This window comes from Ambystoma mexicanum, chromosome 6p (genome assembly GCF_040938575.1).
Source record: "Ambystoma mexicanum isolate Mex_15411 chromosome 6p, UKY_AmexF1_1, whole genome shotgun sequence".
NCBI classification, from domain to species: Eukaryota; Metazoa; Chordata; class Amphibia; order Caudata; family Ambystomatidae; genus Ambystoma; species Ambystoma mexicanum.
The window spans coordinates 907287937-907311657 of NC_090935.1; the positions used below are offsets into that span (position 1 = coordinate 907287937).

Here is a 23721-nt window from a genome sequence, read left to right on the forward strand (position 1 = left end):
GGTCATGCCCTCAGCTCTAGCAAGATGTGCTCCTGAGACACTGGAGGAGACCACAGTCCGCTCACTGTCAGATCCGACAGGTGAGCGCCCCAACCCGTCAAAGACGCATCTGTGACCACCATCACCTGGGGCCAAAGTTGGCGAAACAACACCCTTGAGCAAGTTGTCTCGCACGGCCCACCACGCTAGTTCCAGAGCCACATGGTCCAAGAACTATAAAAGGTCTGGCATGTGGCCCTGAAACTGCAACCATTGGCAATGTAGAAGCCACTGAAGCGATCTCATGCACAGCCTCGTCACTGGCACCACTTGGATGCAGGAACCCATGAGGCCTAGAAGGCACAAAAAGGCTGAAGGTAGGACTCATTCCTGGAACTGAAAGACTTGAACCATCCATAAAATGTTCGCCGCTCGGTCCCTGCCCAGGCGAGTGGCCAATACTGTCTCCATGAATCAGAGAGACTGGGACGGTGAGAGATGAGACTTTCTGTAGTTCAGGGAAAATCCTGGTCTGTGCCAAAGGGTGCATGTGCAGAGAAGATGGTCTGACACTAGACTTAGTGAGCGAGTCTGGACAAGCCAGGTGTCCAGGTAGGGAAAGACATAGATGCCCTCCCTCCTGAGGCGAGCCGCCACCACCGCTAGCAGCTTGGTGAAAACCCTGGGTGTGAGGAAAGACTGAATGGCAGGACTTTGAACTCGTAATGCTGTTGGCCTACAGCGAACCTCAGGTGCTTCCTATGTCTCTAATGTATCGCAACATGGAAGTAGGCATCCTGAAGGTTCAGTGAAACCAACCAATCCTGTAGGTCAAGGGCCTGCAGTACCTGGGTTAGGGTAACCATTGTGAACAAATTCAGCAGCCACAAATCCAGAATAGGATGCCTGCAGTGCCTGGGTTAAAATAACCATTGTGAACAAGCTCAGCAGCCACAGATCCAGAATAGGATGTCCTTATTGAACACTAGAAAATAGGTGGAGTATGACAAATCTGCCTGGTTCTGAGCTCGGTACCAGTTCTATTGCGTTCTGTGAAAGAAGACGACAGAACTCCTCCAAGAGAATGGAGTCCTGAGGCAGGATGGCAGTCTGAGGCCTGTTGTCTAGGGGCGCTGAATGAGTGGGAGACAATAACCCTAATGAATGAGCTGTAAGGCCTATGTGTCGATCGTGGTCTTGGTCCATTGCTAGTCTCCCTCCCACTGGTGTAGACTGACAGAGTCCTTCACTGAGGTATTGCGCCAGGCGGGCCGAGGGGATGGTGGCCGTAGCAGCATATCCTCTCTGGGCACCTTGCCCTCTGCCTGTCTGGAAGCACATTCCTGGGGGGTGGCCTGACCATGGCCTCCAACGGCATGGACAGGGAAGGGGTAGAAAACCACTAACTCTGGCAGGCTGTGTGGAGGGCTGCTGCACGACTAGCTACAAAGACTTAGCTGTGGCCTTTGACAACTGCACCTTCTGGAGAGCGTTGTCCGCCTTTGACCCAAAAAGGTTCTGGCCATCAAAAGTCATGAGCAACAGACTGGTCTGCAGATTGGCCGCAAACTCTGATGTCCTCAACCAAGAGCGACGTCTGACTATCGTCACTGTGGCCATGGACCTGCCGACACAATCTGCTCTGTCCAAGCCTGACTGCAGGATCTGGCAGGAAGCCTGCATGCCACCAGGCACCAGAGCCTGGAAACCAGCCCGCATCTCTCCCTCAGGGATGTGCTCGGGTGCACCTGCCACAGCAGACCATAGGACGAAAGAGAATTTGGCTAGAGCGCATGAAGCATTCACCGCACATAGGGCAAGGCTGCCCGACACAAACTTCTTCTTGCCCCAAGCATAAAGTCTCTTGCTCAACCTGTTCTGAAGTAGGGAACGGAAAGTGGAGGATTACAGGGTTGCTGTCGCTGCCCTAAGCACCAAGCTTTCAGGGGAGGCATGAGAGGATAGAAAAACCAGATCAGCCAGTGCCAGGCGTGGTTTCCCCACCAGATCCGAGCTGCCGCAATAAAGGCAGGTTTTTCCCAAACCTCCGTTTCAGGTGCCTATACTGCCACACTAATAAGCATCAGTGTCTTCTTCCTAGGGGCATCATCCAGGATATTGCAAAGCTCGTACTGGTTCTTGGATCGGGATGGACAGAAATCCCCAAGGTCTAGACTACCTTGGCCATCAACCGCTGAAAAGCGGCATGAGGCTTGCCCAGAGTGGGAACTGGCAAGTTATCAATCTCTTGAGATGTGTCCAGGCCATTGGCGACCCACGTGTCCTCGGCTAGCGCAATCACATCCTCAAGTCTCCCCACATCCTTAGTCTCCCAATAGAATTCTTTGGGGAAATCTCTTTCCTCCCTAGAAACCATAGGCTTCCACCCAAATGATGCCTAAACACCTTGCTCGTCATAGAAAGGGTACATCTTGGTCATGAAGGCATCTCTTGGGAGGGGTGAGTACTCCCAGGGAGCTTCGACAACATCGACGTCGAATGGTGCAGAGGTCGTCGCCATTGAGACCGGGTCTGGTGTTGGGAATGTGGTGCACGAAGGCAGGTTCATCCGGCACCTGGACCCTTTGGTCAGCAGTGGATCCAGGCACTAACACAAAGGCGTGTGGGAGTGGACTCCAGCGGGTGACCTGCCAGTTGCAACAGATGCACAGGGACCCATCTACGCCCCAGTCGAAGCGAAAGGCGGCTTCGCCAGCGCGGTCAAAGCTTTTGGCGCTGTGGAGAAGAGGTCCATCATTTTCAGGCAAAATGCCTCCCGTTCCTCTTTAGTAGAGGACTTGGTGGGAAAAGGGAATTGTACCTGCCGTTCCAGGTAATCTCTCAGAGGATGAAGAAGAGTGACGGTAAGAGGACCCACTCAGCGAGCAAGACCTTTTCCGGTGCTGCTGCTTCTTATTCTTCATTATCTCCTATTTGCGCAGGGCTGTTTTTTGTGATGGCGCTATGCATTGTGCGACCTCAAATGAGACCGTGGCGCCACACTCTTCACCTTATGGATGAAGATGAAGAGCTTTGCTGCTCTTTCCCAGAGGACCTTTGGATGCATGGACTGGCATGACCCGCAATACTGGGTTTTGTGATACTCGCCCAAACAATAAAGGCACATCTGGTGCAAATCCGAAACCGACATTTGTCGGCCACAATCTGCACATGGGTTGAATCCTGAGGCCTTTGACGGAGTCCACATGCGGTAGAGACATTTTGTTAAGCAAACGTGTTCTGATCAGTGAATGAGGAAAAAAGGAACTGAGGTCAGAGGGCGCAGTGCCTCAACATATAATGGCCACAACGTTATGTACGGCGGGGGGCGATGAGGATGCCACGCTGCACCCGCTGACGGCAGAAACATTTTGGAGAACAGCTGCACTGGGGATAGCATTAAAATTACTCACTGTAGTGACTACAGTACTCAGTCCATAGTCCCCTTTCCTCCATCCTTATGAGGCTTCCCCCAACATGGGGACGTCAGAACCTTAGGCAGCAAAACATTTAGCTTCCCCCGTTAAATTTACTACGGCGCACCGGGGGGAGCGTCCTTGGGTGTGGGAATGCCCGGGCCACACCTCATCCCTCCAGCACTTCACCTAAGTCCCCTTTGAACAGATCATACGCTTCGATACCTGGCTACGCTTAGTATATATTAGCCCTTGGCATACTAGCGGCAGAAGGTGGGTGGGACGCAATGAGGAAAGGGGACTATGAGTACTCTAGTCACTACGGTGACTAACTTTAATTACTCATACGTCCCGTCCCCTTTCTTCAATCCATGTGGGTGATTTCACCAAACAAGAACATAGGGTGGAGCTGTGATAACCTGCCTCACATCTAGGACGAAGCAAAAAGGCTCTTCAGAACTGCCTAAACAAACTCTGCATTGCGCCAGGAGCTAGTGTCCAGTGAGTAGTCCTTACAGAAGGCCAACGGAGTGGCCCAAGTAGCTGCCTGGCTGATGACATCCCAAGAGGCATGTATTGGAAACGCGACAGCCGTCGCCTTGGCTCTGACTGCATGGGCATGAATCCCCTCAGGAACAGGTTTGCCCATGGCCGTGTACGCCTCCGAGATGGTCTGAACTATCCAATGGGCAATGGCAGCCTTGGAAGCGTGAGAGCCGGGGGAGGAGCCCCCAAATGTCACAAACAATGCCTCGACTTCCTGAAGGGCCCTCTCTGCCTCCGACTGCAGGTCCGGGAAGAACACTGGCAGCCAGATCTCTTGGGAAAGAAGTATGAGTAGTATGAGTGCGTGCGCAAGATGACCTTGTCGTGAAACGTGGTGAAGGGCTTGCCCGAGGACAACACCTGCAGCTCACTAACCCTGCGAGCAGAGGTGAGAGCCACCAGTAAAACTGTCTGAAGTGTCACCAAGTGGATGTCCACAGAGGCCATCGGCTCCAAAGGCTTGCGCTGCAAAGTAGCAAGAACCACATTGAGGTCCAAGACCGGATGCGGCCTATGCACTGGCGGAAAAACCGTAGACAACCCTTAAGGTGGGCCTAAGCACCAAGTTCACAGCAGAAAAAGCCCCAATGGTTACCAAATAAGTGCAGCACGTATCCACCTGAACTCCAGAACAAGCCAGGTGTGCTGAAAAAGCCAGTACGTCATCCAGAGGACAGGTGACAGGGTTGAGACCCTTGTCAAGAGCCCAATGGCAGATCCTAGTCCATTTACTCTTATACTGGGACCGAGTCGAGGGCCTCCTGGCCTGCTGAATGATGTCCCAGTTGTCATCCGAAAAATTGAGCATGCTGAAGCCTCAGCTGGTCACGAGCCAGGCCGCCAGTGCCAGCTTGGCCGGGTCCAGATGTTCCACTGTCCCACCCTGCTGCATCAGGGATCCCCTGCTGGAGATCGGCAGGTGGACAGAACCCTGGAAGCACAACTGCAACAGATGCGAAACCAGGGTCTCGCAGGCCAGTGGGGGGCAATCTGGATGACGCTGCAACCCACCGAAGTCTGAAACTTGTGGAGGGTCCGTTGGGGCAGAGGGGTGGCCGGGAACGCATAACACCTGCGGCCTGGGCCAACAGATCTGGAAGGCATCTCCCAGAGACCCCCGACCCTGTCCTGCCCATGACACAAACTGGAGGCACGTGGAATTCAGAGGGGATGCAAACCAATCCAGGTCCACATACCCCCAATGCTGGAACAGGGGCAACAAGGAGTCGGTGTGCAACGCCCACTCATAGGTGTTGAACCCCAGGCGGCTCAGCTAGTCCGCTTCTGTATTGCCGTCCCCCGGCAGGTGGACTGCTGAAATCCAAACTCCCTCCATCAGGGCCCATTCCCCGATCAATATGGCCTCCATGCAGAGGAGGGGGAATGGGTGAAACATTGTAGTAGAATTGCCCGTCCAGACCAGAACCGACTTATCCCTGATGAGAGGCAAAAATGCTTTGAGGGCCAGGCCCAGTGCCCTGAGCTCGAGCAGATTGATATGCAGGAGGGTTTTCGTCCTGGACCGTGCTCCTCCAGAGTAGCCCCCAGCCGAAAGAGAGGAGTCCGTTATCATCAGGGTAGGCTCTGGTCCGGTGAAGGGGGCTCCCACTGAAACGTTGCAATCCATCAGCCACAGCGAAGATCGGGCAGTAGGAGCAGTGGTACTGGGATCCAGTCCGACTGTTACCCTGTCTCCTGATCCCAATTGGCAGCCAGGTGGAGCTGGAGGCGCCTCATCTTGAGGCAAGCGTGCTGTACAGTGAGCACGCAGGAGGCCATCAAGCCCAGAATGTGCTGGAACCACCAAGCTGAGGTGGTCATGTTGGCCAGAAAGTGCCCCACCGCCTTGTGGATGGACACAAGCCTCTCGGGTGTAGGAAACACCTGCTGACGGTAATGGTCCAACGCACCCCTAAGAAGACAAGCTCCTGGGATGGGCACAACTGTGACTTCCTCTGGTTGAGGGAGAACCCCAGCTTATGAAGGATATCCGCCAATCTCTGGCAGGAGTGCACCAGCCCTTCGGGTGATAACATCTTCATGAGCCAGTCGTCCAAATAAGGGTACAGATGATGGCCCTCCATGCAGAGAAGGCCCACCACTGCGCTCATTAACTTTGTGAAGACACAAGAAGCCGAGTTCAGGCCGAAGGTACGACATAATCGAGAACCGCAGAAACCTCTGATGTGGTTGGTATATGGTAACATGCAGTTATGCATCCTTGAGGTCCAGGGAACACATCCAGTTCCTTGAACACAGAGACTCAGCTATGTGCATGCGAGTAATCATCTTGAAGTGTTCCAGCGGTAAAGACAGATTTCGAAAGGACAAGTCCAGGACAACCCTCAGGCCAGCCTGGTTGTTCTTGGGTACCGCACACATCCTGGAAAAGTACCCAGAGCCCCAGTCTACAAGAGAAACCAGTTCTATCGCCTGCATCTCCAAGAGCGAAAGGACCTCCGTAAAAGAGTTGGAGGCCCGAACTGACAAAGAGGTGGCGAGGATGGGGGAGGCAAAGGAAGAGGAAGACAATCCTGTGAAGACTACAGATAGGATGCACAGGTTGCTGAAAAGATGCTGCCAGATGTCCGGGAACAGAGCCAAATGGCCCCCTGTTAGGGAGAATTTTCTTATAAGGCTAATTTCCCAACCTAGTGAGTCCCCCAGCAGATTTACTGGATTTTTGGGGTTTGTTTTTTTTCTCCTAAGAGTGAGACTCTTTTACTCCCACTCTTATGCATGATTTGAGGTATGTCTCTGACTGTTTGTGTGATTTTGAGCTAAGGGGACTTTTACTCCATAGGGTATCATCTGTTTTATTGTGTATGTGTATGTGTTACACAGCACCCTCAGTGCAGTAACACAGGGGTGTCATAGTGACCCCCAAACATAGACTCCATACCCTGGGACTGACTACTGTCTCCCAGAGCATGTAAAGTCACCATTGACTTTACTAGTCCTAAATTGTGAACATAACCAGTACAAACCAGCATATTGTGGAAGTACTGGAAGGGGTTAATTATATTGCCCCTGGGTCTGTTTTCAAGGGGCCACTGTCCAGTCCCCCCCTTGACTAGATTCTGGCTGGTGGCAGTGGTTACCACGCGAAATATTCCACAGGAATATTCTCTATGGGATTTTCCCATTGATTTTAAACACACCACTTTTTGGTGCAATGTTAAAGATACCGCCGGTTTATTTATTTAATATTAAATTTACGGTTGGGTCTTTTTGCCAGAACTCTTTTCTAAAATGGCGTTCGTGTCCGTCTCTGTAACTCTGACCAAGGTCGAGCCCTTTGTTCCACTTTTTGGCAGGCTTCTCCAGAGAAGCCTTCCAAATGGTGCCACTCTGTCTGGGATCCACAGGAGGGGTGGAGGGGGGAATTGGCACCCTGGACGGCATTGCCTCGGCAACCCAAGTCGCACTCTACTCTGATTGGCCCAGTGGTGAGCCGCCCGGCTCACCACTTAGCATGTGTGATTGACAGCTAGGCTGATGAATGGGGGTTTTTCTGCATAAAAGCAGGGCCTTTGGGACTGGAACTTCAGAAGTCGCCACAGGACCTAAGAATCCGAAGAGGGAAGAAGCTGAGCCATCTGCAACCGACGACACCACCGGTGAAGCCCTGCTGCAACGAACTCACCACTTTTCCAACGACAAGAGAAGATCTTCTGCTGCAGAGTCTTCGCCCTTTATCGCTTCCAAAGACATCACTTCGTCGAATCGCCCATGCCAAGCACCCTGGCGGCCGGAGAGCCAAGCTCACTACTTTTGACCGCGAATAAAAGGACTGCACCTTTAAATTGGGAACTCCATGGCTGGTTTCATCCATGTGCAGTGCAATGACTCAAAGTTTCCTCCTCGACGAGATCCTCTCTTCCCCTGGTCGGAACGATGAACTGCAACCACTGCCAGGAACAACTGCCCCCGCTGGAGCTTCCTTTCTCTTTAAGGTACTGTGTCCTGCCTGGCCTCCCTTTCTACAGATTGCTAAAGGTGACCCTTAAATCCTTGGCTTCTATACTGGGTTGGCTCCAGACCTCTAACTATATCTTTTGAACCACCCCAACCTCTTTCTTGAACATTGTTGCAAAGACTTTTAGTGCAACTTAAACTGTGTGATCTTGGGCACATTTTGCCTGGCTCTCTTTAAAGTGGGCCTGGCCTATGAACTTTGGCTCTACAGTGTAAACTGCCTTTATTCACTTGTTCTAAACGTCTAAAAAGTGTTGGGAACTGTTTTATTCTATGCTCTGCCTTTTCTCTCCCTTTTTAACCTAACTATTGGAGTGCCATCTAGGCTAAGTGCTCACATCTGTCCTAACAAATAGTAGTGCTTTAACCCTGACTTGTCTGATAGTTATCAAGGGAGGTGTGTATACTTTACCTGACTGTGTTTAACTTACTTTTCATTGAGAGTGCTAGTGTATTGCTTGAAGTGTGTTTTAAATAAATAACTCTATACTTTTTATACAAAGCTCTGGTCAGTGTTTGTTTGCTCTACTGTGTTTTTAGCCCTATTGTGTATACTCTATATACTGCCTTACTCTTCTTGAGAGAAGTCTGACTGCTCAGCCACAGCTACCCGGTAAATCTTGGTGGTACAGACTGCTACCAATTGGGTTTACTGCCTTCTCCTGTAGTCTTAATCTTTTCGCAGTGTTCCCCAGGGGAACTGCACAGGATTCTGCCTAACACTCCCCACAGGCGATCTGTGTTCCCAGTCACTGCTTTTTGGCGTCAGAGGAGGGGGGAGTGGAAAAATCTGTGCAAGGTCCTCTGCTGCTTCTTCCTGTTGTCGCTGGGCGACCTGTCAGGCCTCTGTGCACCGCGGTCCTGCAACCCCTTGAAGCCAGAGAAGGCGCGGGGCCTGAACTTGGGTCCTGCCCTGGGACTGAGGGAAGGATTTCTGCCCTGGTTTTGTCAGGATGGCCAAGGACAAGGCGGTTTGAGTGGAGGTTTTCTTCTTTGTCACCTCGTCATCAGTTTACGAATGAAAAACTTCCACACCCTTGAAGGGCAGATCCAGGATCTAATGTAGAATGTCTCAACATTTGGTATTTTTGACTTGAGTCTGCGCTTCTTAATTTAATTGGGTAGGGACAGTCTCTTTGTTCTATCCCTTTTAGATAGGCGGTGCAACACCCGACCCCAAGGAAGAGTTTCTTTGGGATAGGGACAGGGTGTTCTTCTAGCAGGGACAGTCTGTTTTTGTGTGTCTGTAAAAACGAAGTAAGAAGTGGGTTATACCTATACTCTACTTTACCTTGAATTTACTCTAGATACCGTTACACAGTGTTACCAAGTTGCATTTTAACTGCAGGAATGCAGTATAGACTGAGAGGTCAACAAGCTATACCCTAGGTGTTACAGAATTTCTCTCAATGTCACCATTCTGAATTTGTCTTTCCTCAGGAGCTTGTTCAAGGCCTAGAGGATCAGAATGGGACGAAGACCTTGTCCCTTCTTGGGTACCAGGAAATACCAGGAATACCAACCTGATCCTTTCTGTTCGGGAGGTACCTCTTCCACTGACCCTTCAACAACAGGTCTTGCAGTTCTTCCTGGAGCTCCTGTCCGGGTTGAATTGGAGGCAGTGGGGGTCTGTCGGGTGGTTTTCTTGAGAATGGCAGAAAATATCCCCACCGAACGAGCTGCAGGGCCCAGGCATCGGAAGTCATTTTCTGCCACTGCTCCGTCAACCGTCCACCAACTGGTACATTGTGGGAGAGGACATCAAAGTGTCTTAGGAGGCTGGTCTACCCCCGCCGCTGACGCTGCTTGTTGGCCTTTAGAAGCCCCCCCCTGCCCTTTCCGGAGCGTGAGAAACGCTTCTGCCCTTGCCTGGCCAGTGGGAGCTGCGCTCTCCTGCCATAAGGAGCATACCGCCTGTAGCCCCTTGACCTAGAGGTGAAGCTGAAGGCAGGTTTGGCTGGCTGCGCAACTGGGCCTAAAGATTTAGCAGCAATTTCAGATTCCTTACATTTCTCCAAGGAAACGTCAGCTTTTTGGGCGAAAAATAAATCGCCCTCGTAGGGCATGTCCAGCAATTTAACCGGGTCATTAGGCGTACAACCAGAAGTTTTCAACTAGGCCTGCCTCCTCAGCATTACTGCTGACACCATAGAATGGCCCACACAGTCAGCAATGTCCAGGCACATTCACAGAGACTGCCTGGCCACCTCTTTCCCATCCTCCACCAGCTGGTGGAAGCCCTGGTGCATTTCCCCCTCAGCATTCTCCACTCCTGTCCAAAGCTCAAATGAATACTTGGCAAAGCTGCTTGGCACATTGGTAGCTTTAAGGGCCATACTACCTGAAGTAAATGCCTTTTTGGCCAAGGCATCAACCCTTTTTTGCTTCCCTGTCGAGAGGTAAAGTGCAAGTTGAGAAAGCTAGTCTGGAAGAGACTGTAGCAGCCTGCATAACAAGCCCCTCCGGGGAAGGGTGGTGAGAGGTGAGCAATGAAGGATCTCCTCTAGCCGGCCTATACTTCCCAGAAATGGTGGAGCTAACCGGGGGGAATAGAACACGGATGCTGCCACAGAGCGGTTAGAGGGTCAGCAATCGCAGGGTTTAGAGGCACATTGCGCTCCGTCACCAGGCTTTCATCCAAAATATTGGTGAGGTTGTACCCCTGTACTGGCGCTGCTGATGACTGCAATCCTAAGGTGTCAATGACCCTTTCTACCAAAGGCTGAATTTGATATATTATGACTATAGGGCTGGGTTTGTTGAAAATCCAAGTCTGGTGAGGTATCCAGACCACTGGCTTCATGAAGGCCTTGAGCCAGCTGTAACAGCGGATTGGGGTCCTCAAAATAGTCAACACCTCCTGTGACCATGAAAATGGGGTCGACATCCCTTTGGTCCCCTGCGTCATCGGCTCTGAAGATACTCGAAATGGTATTGAAAAATTCAGACTGGGAGTGCGGGGTAAAGACTTCTCGACAACCGTCGGTGCCAATTGTTTGTCTTTAGGCAAGGATAGAGTGGCCGTCGATAGATGACGAGATGCTGTAGCATTGACATGTTTGGGTGCATGGTACCGGTTCGGTTTCGAGGGCTAGTGGACATCCTTCTGCGTCGAAGGGTTTAACAATGCCAATGGCGTCAGTCAACTCCGGAGCATGAGAGGGGTCGGGAATGCAGAGCGCCGCTCTTGGCTCCAAGGCCTGCTGCGTGGGGGTGTTAACCGCACTGACTGCAGCATGCTGTTTAAACATGTCGAGCATAGAGGTCTTAAAATCCTCCCACTCTCGGCAGTTGGTAGGCCCTGCCGACAGTTTACCATTTTCTGTTGATGAATCAGAGTCTCAACAGTGGTAGTGATGCCTCCTCTTCTTTCTGGACGAGGACTCGGAAGAACGGTGCCTCGAGTGGGACCGTGTCTTCCTCCGCCGATGTTCTTTCTCAGGGGTGTGCCCCTCGGTATCAGCCTTTGAAAGCTTTAGAGGGTGGCCGACCAAGCGCAAGTTTAGCCGCTCGATCGCAAAGGGATTTTCGGCTGCATTTTGGCACACAATGGACAGCCTTCCGTCCCGTGACCCGTGCCGAGGCACCAGAGACACAACTCGTGTGGGTCTGTGAGGGACATCTTGGTGCCACAATCAGTACACCGCTTGTAGCCAGAAATCCGAGCTACCAACATCTGACGTCACTTCCGGAGCCGACAATCGGATCAACGATCGACAGCTGAGGCGAGGCCCACTACGCCCCCTGTCGAAATAATTTTCAAAGCAGCACAGCTGGATGTAATATCTATCAGATGAGGAATCTGCAGGAGAAAGGAAATCCATTGAAATGCAGCTGTGGGTGGGAGGCGAGGAGGATTGGCTCTCCATTCGCCAGCCTAAACCTTCTGTCCAACTTTTCATCTGGGCGTTAGCCTAGGGCTTTTCCCAGACCTTATGCGCCACCTGCAGAACATCCTTCTGGAGAGGGATGCCAGAACGGATTGTGGTGCACTTCCCCAACACCTCTAGTAGCACTCCCTACTCCTCTGGGGCTTCATCGGGCAGAGGGACCCCAAAGACCTCTGCCAGGCTCTGAAGGTGGTCACAAAGGCCTTAACGGATGCCGAGGGTTCATCGTCCTGGGCGTCAACGTCCTCATTGCCCCCCCCCCTTCCACAGACCATGGGGAATCCGGGCCCTGGGACAGAGGTGCCAGCGCCCCCCCCACCCCCTTAGGTCAGAACAACCGGTAGAACCTAGACCGGGGAAGGGACCGGCACTGGAACTGGCACTGCTGGAGGAACAGGGGTACGGGGAGGGGGAGGAGTACCCAGAAGAGGGGAACAGAGTGGCACAACCTGCGGGATTAACTCCTTCATAATGTCCTTCAGGAGTCCCTTCATCTGAGGGGAATGCATGAGGAAGAGGAAGAAGTGCTCTAAGAAGCTGGCCTCGCAAGCTGCTGGGTACCTAGGGGCGTGCTGAACAGAGGGCCTACCTTGTTCTTGATGAGAGGTCCTGGAGATGAAGTCCCGAGGGTGGGGAGAAGTGTGGAAGATCTCCCTCCACTGCAACAATTGTGACCGAGAGCGCTGCAAGCCGAACATGCGTCCCTGTGGTGGCCAGGACCCAAACACTTAAGACAGAGTGCATGGCGTTCGGAGGCCAGGAACGAGCGGTCGCATGTGGCACATCTTGTGACCCCTCCTCTAGCTGACATGCGCCAGGGGAGGAAAGGCACCAAAGGGAAGTTAAATAAGATTGAAAAAACAAAATGGGGAGCAAGTAGAAAGCTAAAAAAAGGTCTCTGTGCTGGCTGCCAGGTCTGACGCCATCATTGCAGAAAAAGGGACTGAGGTGAGGCCGCGCCCCACGCGGTATCCTAAATTTAAAGGGGATGCTCAATTTTTCACTGCCAAAGGTTCCAGTACCGTCCCCATTTTAGGGGACGCCAGACAAGGAAGGAGGAAAGGGGACAGGATGCATGAATGTCATACATGAGGAATCCAAGTTTGAGAGAATCCTTTATCGGTTTTCCAGAAATAGCTCCATGCTAGGATCCTCTTCTCCCTCCTACAATCTCACTTTGCATGTACTGTTCCTTTTTGTTGCCCCTTGGAGACCTCAGCCTTCCATTCTAGCCGCAGTGTTGTAGACAGTGACCCCTCCACCTGGGGCTCAAGATCACACAAAAAGGTTGCAAGCTCACTGACCCGCGTCTTCATAGCCAAACCTTGCGCAGGTCCACTCAAATAGGTGAGACATCCAACACCTACTGCTTTAAACCTTGCCCGCTATAGTGCCCTTGGTAATCTGCACCGCCGCAAGCACACTGGCAAAGGAAGCACTCCCTTCCTCCGTTCTCACCTCTTGGACCATTGATCTACTACCAAGACTCTCCCTGGGTGTGTCCTTGTCCACAGTCCATTTTAATTAGCCCACTTTTGAACTGCTCCACTCCGATGCACCCCTCCTCCATTCCCTTTCATCATCCTGGTATAAGTTGTGTCAGCCTGCTCTGCTTACTCGCACCTTTGTGGCCACCACTATGCTCTCCTATTTGCTTCACTCTAGCAGACCCCCTCAATTACAGTACAGCGCTAATCTATGGTCATGCGCACCATCAGATCTCACAGACCCACTGTAGACACAGTCAGCCTCACCAGCCTGCCCACTGACCAGATAGCCGATAAAAGGCATATCTACACCCATTAGATAAGACCACAAGCTAGGCCATTCTGCATCCAGAGAAGTGCACCTTGCCTGCATGCTGTAGTGAGCATTCTATACCATCTGTTTCACGGTCTCCTAGGTTGAAGCAGGAGCCTGGTAGCCTTTATTCAGCGGCTCGATCACAGACCATCCGCAATCCTTGGGGAGCGCACCCTCTCTAGCCAGGCTTCGTGGCCAGCTGGTGACACAGCGCTTACCTGATGGAATACAATCATTCACTGTGGCCGTCTCCCACAGAAACATCCCGAGCTGTATTTTGCGGTTCACCACTACAGTAAGGGCCCCACATTAACCTCCCGCACACCCTCGCCATACCAGGCTGTCCAGTGCAGTAGGCAGCATTAGGAATATCAAACTAGATTTTCACAACAGAACTATCTTATCTTCTGCACTCCAAACCGCAGAGGATTCCGAGCCACCGGCTGGTACAGCTGCATGGTTCTAGCTGCAGGCCGACTGCCTACGAACAGTGCCAGAAAACACAATATCACTGGGTACAAAACATTCTCAGCTCTGCCAGTGGTCCCATTTGCCAGTAGGCATTCCTAAAGGATAGCTGATGGGTGGGCACTCTAAAAACTGGATGATTGCCTTGGAGGAGGGGAGCTCCAAAATTTCAGCCCATCATTATGTGCTGCCCCACAGTTAATTCGGAGTATAAGAATTATAAAACGCTCAAAGAATGCACTTAAGACAGAATAAAAAGTAAAGATGCAAAGGCTTTTCCCTTTTGGAGTTTTTTATAATCACAGATCCAGACAGCTATGTCCAGTGTTCTGCTCATGTTTTTATAAAAGTTTAAAAAAGTTTAAAATAAATAATACATTAGATTGCCTGATTTATGTGCAACTGTTGATACACAGGTTTATAGATTATGTTATTTTACTTATCACTCACAAAATGTTACCAGCAATGCGTTTTCTTTCCTGTTCTAGGATCCAATTTGCCACCCCCGCCCAGACTTGATATGGACACGTACATGTGATAAATGATATTGTTAAAGACAGTGATAAATATATTGTGTTGCAGAGATGAAAATAACAATAACTTCAGAAATGTATTTGTGATGCAAAAATATCACGTAAAAATCTCAGCCCAAATTGTTTTGTGAAGATTGCCTATAGTTCATGAGTGGTGCGCAAGTATCAACAGTTTTTGTTAAAAAATATCTTAATGTCTCTAAGATTTTTCTTGAATGTAATCATCTTTTAAGTTAAACCAATTATGGCAGCACAATCCATAAATCATTCTGGAAATGTTGACTATTCCCACATGTCATATACAATAAAGAAAAACAAGTGAAGTACCTGAAAGGCTCTGAGCAAGGCCATGTGGTCACTAAACGTTCCTGCTGTGAAGCGCTTCCTACAAAGCATGGCAGCACGTTTCTGGGATGCCTGCGTAGGCAGCACGAAAGGATCCCGATATGCCAAAGTGCAAGCAATGGTGAGTATAGGATCCAAGCATTTCAAAACAACAGCACAAAGCACCATTTTGCCAAGGTGTGGCTCCACAGGCAAATCTGCCAAATGGTAGCCAAGTTCGGTTAGATCCTCCCAGGTATCCATAGCATCGATAGTCTAAAATAGAAGACACTATTAGAATTCATTACAAAATGATGTCTGGAAACTACAATCCACCAGCTTGTTGCACTCACCTTCAACATCTGTACAGCATTTCTGACTATTAAAGTTGGCGGGGGTTCTGGGGCTTTCATAAGAAATTCAGCAATTGGGCAGTTAATCGGAGCAAGCAATTTCGTGTGCAAACATAGTTCCTAAATATTGAAAACAAAACAAAGAGTTAAGGCTGCCACCTGAAAACACTTTCAGAAAACACTTTTGATTAATTACTTTTGAGTGCATGCCTGCCTGGAGGCCCAGAGTGTCTGGCCAAATAAATGATTGTATGTCAAATACATGTAACTAAAAAGATTACATGCTGATGATTGATTTCATTTTGTTGAACAGGATTCTAGTGAGGGCACTTTCTGAGTAGTGTGTATCAGAATCACAGATCAAAAACGTTTCTCGTATATGCGAAGCTTAAAGCCATGTGGCAATGAAATCTTGTCTTCAATTTATTGGAAGAAAACAAAAATAAATGAGCAAATAGCTGAATAGCTATCAGTCTTAGCGATAGAAAGCCTGGTAAACATGCTGGTTTAACACAGGGCACATTGAAAAGATTTAATAATAAGGCCACTTGGTTCCACATGGTGGGAACCATTCATGTTCTAACAAAAGTTATTGGAGCAATATTTGTAGAGTTACACTGTTTATTGTTGATTTGCCTGTTTTGCAATGAGCTAAGGCCTAATTTCCGATGGCACTAAAAATATGCTTACCTATGGGGAGGTAAATTAAGTTCTCTTGTGCACCTTGATTTGAGAAGGGCTTCAACTATATCTAGTCCCTAAAAGACTACAGGGCAGCATCACAATAACTCCTTTATCCTTTTTTGGTGGGCCCAAGAAAGGCTGCAGTGCTTTTTCAAATGTACGCTATAATAACAAACGGGAAACTTATTTTACTTATCCTGATAGGAGGTAATCACAGCCCTGTAGATAGCGATCCCAGCCCTGTTCATCTCATACCACTAGAACAAGGACAAGGACAATATAGTAACAAGGTTGCAAGCATTCCTGTAGTGCTGATAACCGGTTTTATATCAATTACAGGGCATGCGGTAGCAGCCCTGTAGTTATGGTTAAGTTGCTCAACTCAAAGAAAGAGCACTTTTTGGGCAGCTTATAACTTTGCCCCCCCTGGACGAATCCTCACCAAACTTTGAGTATATGGCCCCCTCAGAATGATTTTGCGAAGTTTGTTGCGGGGGCAGGGAGCAAAGTTACAGGGGGGGTCCCAAAATGTGTGGAAATCTTCATAGACCAATGGAAAGCATTTTTGCTTGCGCCTACAGCCCAAACCGCTGGGTGGATTTTTACCAAATTTGCGCCAGGAGCAGCAGCCTGGTCCCGAAAGCGCGTTTTTGTAAATGTGGTGTAACTCTGTTCAGTAGTTTTCTTTAAAATGGCCAAAAAGTAGGTCCAGATAAATTAGTGATATCTGGATCTGGTCAGCTGACTCATTTCCTGATTCGGAGTCCACGAACATCTCTAGACCAATTAGAGAGCAGTGTGATCCTTTTCCTCTTATTGGGGATATTTGTTATGGGTCATGAGAGCCCTCATGACCTCTGGGGTCGACAGGTTTCAATGGCGTGTGTGGATGGAGCCATCTTCGTCAGTACCATGATTCAATATTGGGACCAAATCGGAAAGGTCAGAATGACTGAGCTGGGTCAGGCGTCTCCTGCAGGATATTGCTATACACAATTGCTCTTACGCACACATATGGTGAAAGTGTGTAATTTTATAAGAGCCTTTCTTAAACCCCACGGCCGCATGGCCCTTTTATTTTTACCTGTTTCCAGGCTTTTCCAAACTTTTAACTGCAAGTATTTACTTTTCATGCAACCTATGGGCAAATATTAAAGATTGACACAGGATAAGGAATACAAACAGCTGACCTGCTCCCAGGTCGATTCAACTACATCCAGCTAGCTACAGAATCTAATCTACAGTTCTGGACATTGCTGAACAAAACCAAATTGGAATTGCCTACAATATTGAAGATTGAGTAATAAAAATCGTAGCCCTTTGTGCGTTTGGTGTTGCTTTGAAAGAAAACGTAGGTCACCAGTATAGAAGGCTAGGGCTAGCTTTCCCCTCTATCACTATTAGACAGGCGTCACCACATACGCTACCTAGGGATAGGCACCCCCGCTAAGGACAGGGTGTTCTTCCTTAGGGACAGGTACGTTGAGTTGGGTGATCCTCCCCGGCCCAATACCCTTCTCCCCTCCCCCCACTCTTTTGAATTTGAGCTTTTAGAAAACTGTTCTCTCATTCACAGAAATATTTGAATTGCCCTTTTCCTACAAAACCGTTGTTTTTGTGATACCACGTTCATCCTGTTAACGGTTAAAAGGATTCGAACGGCTTGTCTGTGTTCTTTCGCTTACACTAGCCTACCCTGTTTGTTGTTCTATTGTGTGTGTACCTCGAGGATGTGGGCTGGAACGTCTGGTTCCAATACACATCCTAGGTGCCAGAGAGTCTGGAGTGCTGTGAATGCCTGGGACCACTGTGGTCCGTGATCGGTCCACGTATGGTATGCCTGTATGCGAGCAGATCTCCCATTGGGTCCTCTTTGTTTTGGCGCGAAGGAGATTCTGGATAAGAGAAGGCCCCAAACACCCATACCATGTCGATCTCTGGAGTTCTCACTGAACGAAGGATAGGATCCAAGTATCCTGAAACTAAGAATCCGAGTCGAGGAACTGCTGGTGACCCAGTGGAAGGTTTGGCACCCTGAGCCTGCTGTCATCCTGTGGGACACCTCTGCATCTTGCCGTCCTAGAAGGTCTGCGAAGACGCTTCGACCCATTGGAATAGTGGGGCCAAATATTCTCGGCACTTTCATCAAACCCTGCAAGTAAGCCTTCTCGAAGTGTCCCTGGGCCAACCAGTGGGCTGACCAGTTTACGCAGACTCGTCGCCCTGATAACGCTGCCGTTTCTAGGAGGCCCTCGAAACTTGGTATATTGCTAGCTCTGTGTTCACGGCACCCTCACACCGAATTTCGTACACTTGGTGATCCCAGGTCTGAAGTGAGACGAGTGCGCCAGAACCAGAGTATACGCGGTTGCCGTGTCACCCAGCTGTGGTGACGACCTTTGCAGATGCGCTGCATTTGTGTCCCTCTTACCCCTGAAGCCTGCTGCAGTGAAACTTGCCTGATCCATCCACTAGGAGCAGAGAAATCGCCACTGTCCTGTTTGTCAATCATAGCCATATCTTCGCGCTGAAAGCCGCTTAGCCACCAAATTGCCGCACTTGAACCTGCAACCGAAGTGGACTCGACTGCTGAAGTTTTGCCCGGAGTGTGCCGGGGTCGGTGAGTAATCGCAACCCTAACCGGTGGCCCCTAGTGCCTCTATCCATTTTTATGCACAAGTGGCCCCTGGGAGCCCCTCTCCTTTCCACTGCTAGTGCAAACTAGTGAACTATTCCTAACTCTTGGAATCGACTCTGCCCTCAAGTGGAAACCCTCCTCGAATAGTTGGAACCTATTCTTCATCGCCTCACCCACCTTCCTGAGTTGCTACAGACCCTTGAAGAGACCCTGTTTTGCCCATTTGAACTACCGTGTGCGCTGGCATTGCATGTACATTTGAGCATTAGGCTCCACTCTTCTTAGGGATTGGACTGCCTCGTAGTTAGGGGTGTGTTGGATGCAGAAGGGACTAAAGACAATTTGCACTGTTTCCTCCCCCTTTTAGGTTGTGGATCCATTTTGTGCATTAACCTTTTAGACCCCAATGGTCTTGTATATATGTATTTAGATAGGATTGTGTTGGCTTGATAGTATTACTGTGATTTGATTTGTGTGTTGAAACTCAAAGGCCTTGAAATAAATGTATTTGCATTTTTAATATATCTGCACCTGACTGGGAGTGATTTGTAAGTGTCCTTTACTCTGTGTGCTCATTGAGGTCTTTCAGTCACCCTCACCCCTCCTGTGACCTAGTCTTGACCGCCACCAAGCTACGTTGATTGGTCTGGCTTGTCAAGAAGGTTACCCTGTTCCAAGAAACTAGGCTGGCCTACTGAACCTCTGCCCATCAGGTCAGAGTTCAGAAATCCATCTTCACAAATTGGTGGCAGCGGTGGGATAGGACTGAAGGTATCCAGTGTTGCACACTAGTGAAGGCATTTCAAGTTATTCCTATCCAGGACACATACTGACTTTGTAGTGATAACTGTAAAGGCCATAGACCTATCTATTATAATGGAAACAAGTACCTTTATAACCTTAAATGCTTTCTCAGAAACATTGAGAAAGCCGTGTACTGAAAGGGGTTTACCTGCTCACGGTACAAAAATGGAAATGATTCAGAAAATCATGGAATGGCAAGAGTTGCAACTCAGTGCCATAGCGTCTGATGAGAGTGCAGAAGGAGGTGGAGCAGCTTCCACTGGCAGAATTGACAATTCTGTCACTGCCCTCATCAGTGCTGCCCATGATGACAGGGAAGATGCTATGTCTAGTGTTTCCTCTGCAAGCTCTGATGCTGAGGCCATGCTGGAATTCAAGATGCAAGAGCTGCTGTTTAAGCAGAAGGAGCTTGAATTTCACATGGCTGAGCTGAATATAGAAGCAGGCAGAAAAACAGAAAGACAGGGATCACTAGTTGGAACTGGCCAAGCTCCAAGTTTCACTAGGATCCAGGGGATCTGGACATGGGTCTGGGTCCTCCTCTCATCCAAGATTTCCTAAAGATCTGCTCAGTGTGTATGATGAGAAGAATGACATTATGGACAGGTTGAATGCAGTTGAGTATGCATGAGAGGTTCAAGAGGTTGTAAATGCTAATAAGATTGTATGGTTGATCAGCAGACTACCCCATTCTGGCTGCAGTGCTATTATGGAAATGTCAAAAGCTGAAAGAGTAGATTTTGCAATGTTGAAGCAAACTCATTTTAAAGTTTGGGAAGACTCCTGCCCAATACTTGAAAAGGTTTATAGAGTACAGAAAGAAAGAAGGCAGTACTTAGGCGTCATATGTGACTGATTATTTAAATAACTTGACTGGCTGGGTTGAAGGCTATAAGGTCTCCAACTTTGAGTGTATGATATGTCTTGTCATGCTTGAACATATCTTTCCATCTTGTTCCCCTGAGCTTAAGCAGCAATTGGCAGATTCAAAGGAGTTAGATCCTAAGAAGCTGGCCATTGCAGCAGATTTGTGGGTGTCACATAGAGAGTCCCATAAGGACAAGACTCATCCTGGTAAGCAAGAGGAGGAGGAAAAGTCCAAAGATAAGGAGGGTGGGGGATCTGATAAAACTTCCTCCCAGAAGAGCCACAAAAAAAAAAAATAAGTGTAAGTCACAAGAGAACACACAGGGTAGAGGAGGTTATCCTCCAAAACAGAACTATGGTTACAGTAAGCCTCCCTATGTCCACAGACCCAGTGGATCTTGTGTGGCTTGTGGAGCAAGTGACCATGTGAAGGGGGACCCCAGATGTAAGGTCAAAAGCTTGGGGTCCACTCTGCTAATCTGGCCTTCTCCGCCTATGAGGAAAAAGAGATTACAAGGGCATCCTTCTCCTCAGATTCCTTCCCCAGTGGGATAGTTTCTGCGGTAGTTTTAGTTTCCCTGGGAGCCGAACGTCTCAGAGGCGTATGTTAGAATACCTGATAATATCAAGCACTACTTTAAGGACAGTGTGCTGATTAATGGAGTAGATATTTCTGCTCTTAGGGAGAGTGGGTGCAGCAGAACTGTAGTGGATTCTACCTTGGTAGACCCAGAGGAAGTTGCCAGAGCTCCTCTGATGCTCACTAAGTTGGCTCATGGCCCACCTCTCCAAGTCCCAGTTATACCTGTAAATCTTACTTTAAATGGCACGGTAGTCAGGATTCCAGTGAGCATTCAGAGAGAGGTCCCAGGAAACGTCTAGCTGGGAAATGATCTGAGAGCCTTAGGGCTTGTGGGAGATGCAGCAGAAAGTCCCCAAGGAGGTTGGTGGCTCACCTGCTGTAAGACCCTTCCTCCTGCAGCTGGCAGCTGAAGTGTCCCTTGCTGGTTACCTTGGTATCAAGAGAACCAAGCAAAGGTTATCCATGCATTTCGGTGTCCAGTCATAATATCGAAAACAAAATTTCGAATGTCAAAAAAGTCGAATCAAAAAAGTCGAAAAAAAAAAATGTCGAATTATTTTTTTTTTTCGATATTTTTTTTTGGGCTCTAGTTTATATAAAAAAATAGGTAAAAACAAAAAAAAAAGAAAAAACGGGGGTTGGGGGGGGGGGAACCCCCCCATTTCGAAAAAAAAACGTCATAAAAAATAAATTCGACATTTTTTTCGACATTTTTTCGACTTTTTGACTTTCGAAATTTTTGATTTCGAAATTATGTCTATAAACCATGCATTTCTACTGGCCCAAGGTGGGGGTGCAAGTAGAAAATCACTGCAGGAGTTGTGCCACCTGCCAGTTATCTGGTAAGAGTGGCTCAAGAATCCGAGCTCCACTGGTACCACTCCCAGTTGTGGGGGTACCATTTGAGAGGGTAGGGATTGACAATGTTGGTCCTCTTGGCCCCCAAACATCCTCCGGTAATAGGTTTATCCTGGTACTTATCGACTATGCTACCAGATATCCTGAGGCCATTGTAACGCTCACCTGATTCCCGTAGAGGCGCCGGTCTTGACTGGGCGTATACCGTATCTTCAAAGGTGATGTGTAACACACGGCTGGCTCTTTGGGCTGGACCTCTGTGCACTGTATGTCTGACTCGAAGGGTAAGATGTCTGCAGATAGAAAATATGGGATTAAGGAACTGGGTTATTGAATGTCTCTCTCTTCTTCCCTTTCTCTTCTCCTGTAGAACCCCAAAGGTTAATGCTCTCACCTTAGGTAAGTGAACGCCGTGCTCTCCATCTGCCTCGGGGCAGGGTGCTGTAACCAGTTTCTTCACTGGATAAGGGGAGCAGGCCTCTTGACTTCAGAGGACTGCTGTCCGTCGTTTACTGCACGAACGGTAAGTTTCGAGTAATTCTAATGTCTTTAAAGTCTTTAGTAATGATGTTTCTTGTTTTGCAGGGTTCCGGCGATGGCGGATGACGGGCTGAAGTGAGTTGAAGATGGAGCCCGTGTGATGAATAGAAGCGCCTGGAAGCACGTAAGTAAGCGCTTGTTGCCTGCTTCACGATGCGCTCTAACTGTCTTTTTATTTTGCAGGTACAAGTTCGGAGCGGCTGCAGGGTGCCGGAATACCCACTGGGGTAGATGTGGAAAGGAGTAATGGCACGTGAGTATTAAAGTTCCCCAATGTCTTTAAACGCACCTTGTTTTGTCTTTCAGATGCGGGATGCTGCGCCGAAGGCCTCCGGAGCGTGCGAAGAGTTGGTAAGCTTTTGTCTTTCATATGCCGGAATGCAGTGTGAAGACCTCCGGAGCGCACGAAGAGTAGGTAAGCCTTTGTCTTTCAGATGCCGGAATGCAGCGCGAGGCGTTGGTGACAGCCGATGGACCAGGTAAGTGAAGAGCTGTCACTGAAGACCGTAATGCTAACCTGTTCTTTCTTGTCTTTATAGGTGGATTCAGGATGGTAAGCCTTTTTCCTTAGGCCCAGGATCAGATGCAGAAGACACGATGAGCGTTCTGCTGCAGAGGATGCAGAATAACGCAAAGCAAGATTCATCCATCGGGTGTGGTTTAAATAGCCTCCTGTAGTGCTTAGGTGTCTCCTTCCACAGCCACGCCTAGGTAAGAAAAGAGTTCCTGCTTTCCAGAAGAGTTCCAGTGTTCTGAATCTAGGGAGTGGCTCCTGCCCCACCCAACAGGAAAAGTAGTTCCAAACAGAAGAGGATCAGAGGCTCAACTGGCAGGCAAGTAAGCAGCATGGTCTGCTGCAGGTAAGTCCACCCAAGCATTATGAGCCCGGCGCTTCCAGCGCTGGGACTGGGCATATTTATGAGCCTGGTGCCACTGGCGCCAGGACTGGGTCCAAAAGGTCCCAATTGGGACTGGTTGGCACTCGGAACCTGGGTTATGGATCTGCTTCCAAGGGAGTTGGGAAAACCCTGACCTTTTGGAAGCAGAGATCATGACAGCCATCCCATTGAAGACTGACTGCCAAGTCAGTTGCAAAGGCTTTACTTGCCAAAATTCCTAGGGTTGGTTTCTCTAACAAAGTTGTGTCTGATAGGGGCAGCAACTTCATGTCAAAGTATATGCAGGCCATGTGGAAGGAATGTGGTGTCACCTATAAGTTTTCATCCATATATCACCCACAAACCAATGGTCTAGTTGAAAGGTTTAACAGAACCTTAAAAAGCATGATTGGGGCTCTGGACGAACCCCAAAGAAGAAAATGGGATCTTTTGTTACCATACTTACTGTTTGCCTAAAGAGAGGTACCACAGAAGGGTGTTGGCTTCAGCCCCTTCAAGCTTCTGTTAGATCACCCTATGAGGGGACACTTGGCCATAGTCAAGGAGGGATCGGAGATG

General features: G+C 49.1%; 1 protein-coding gene across 4 annotated transcripts in view; it reads right to left on the reverse strand.

Moving 5' to 3' along the window:
* Positions 1–23721, reverse strand: part of YTHDC2 (YTH N6-methyladenosine RNA binding protein C2) — a 2707399-nt gene that overhangs the window by 850428 nt on the left and 1833250 nt on the right. For all 4 annotated transcript variants that reach the window (XM_069625524.1, XM_069625523.1, XM_069625522.1 and 1 more), the window contains exons 20-21: positions 15291–15410; positions 14941–15213 (exon numbers count right to left, since the gene is read on the reverse strand). In XM_069625524.1, the coding sequence (XP_069481625.1) occupies positions 14941–15213; positions 15291–15410 (393 nt within the window). The remainder of the gene's footprint in view (positions 1–14940; positions 15214–15290; positions 15411–23721) is intronic.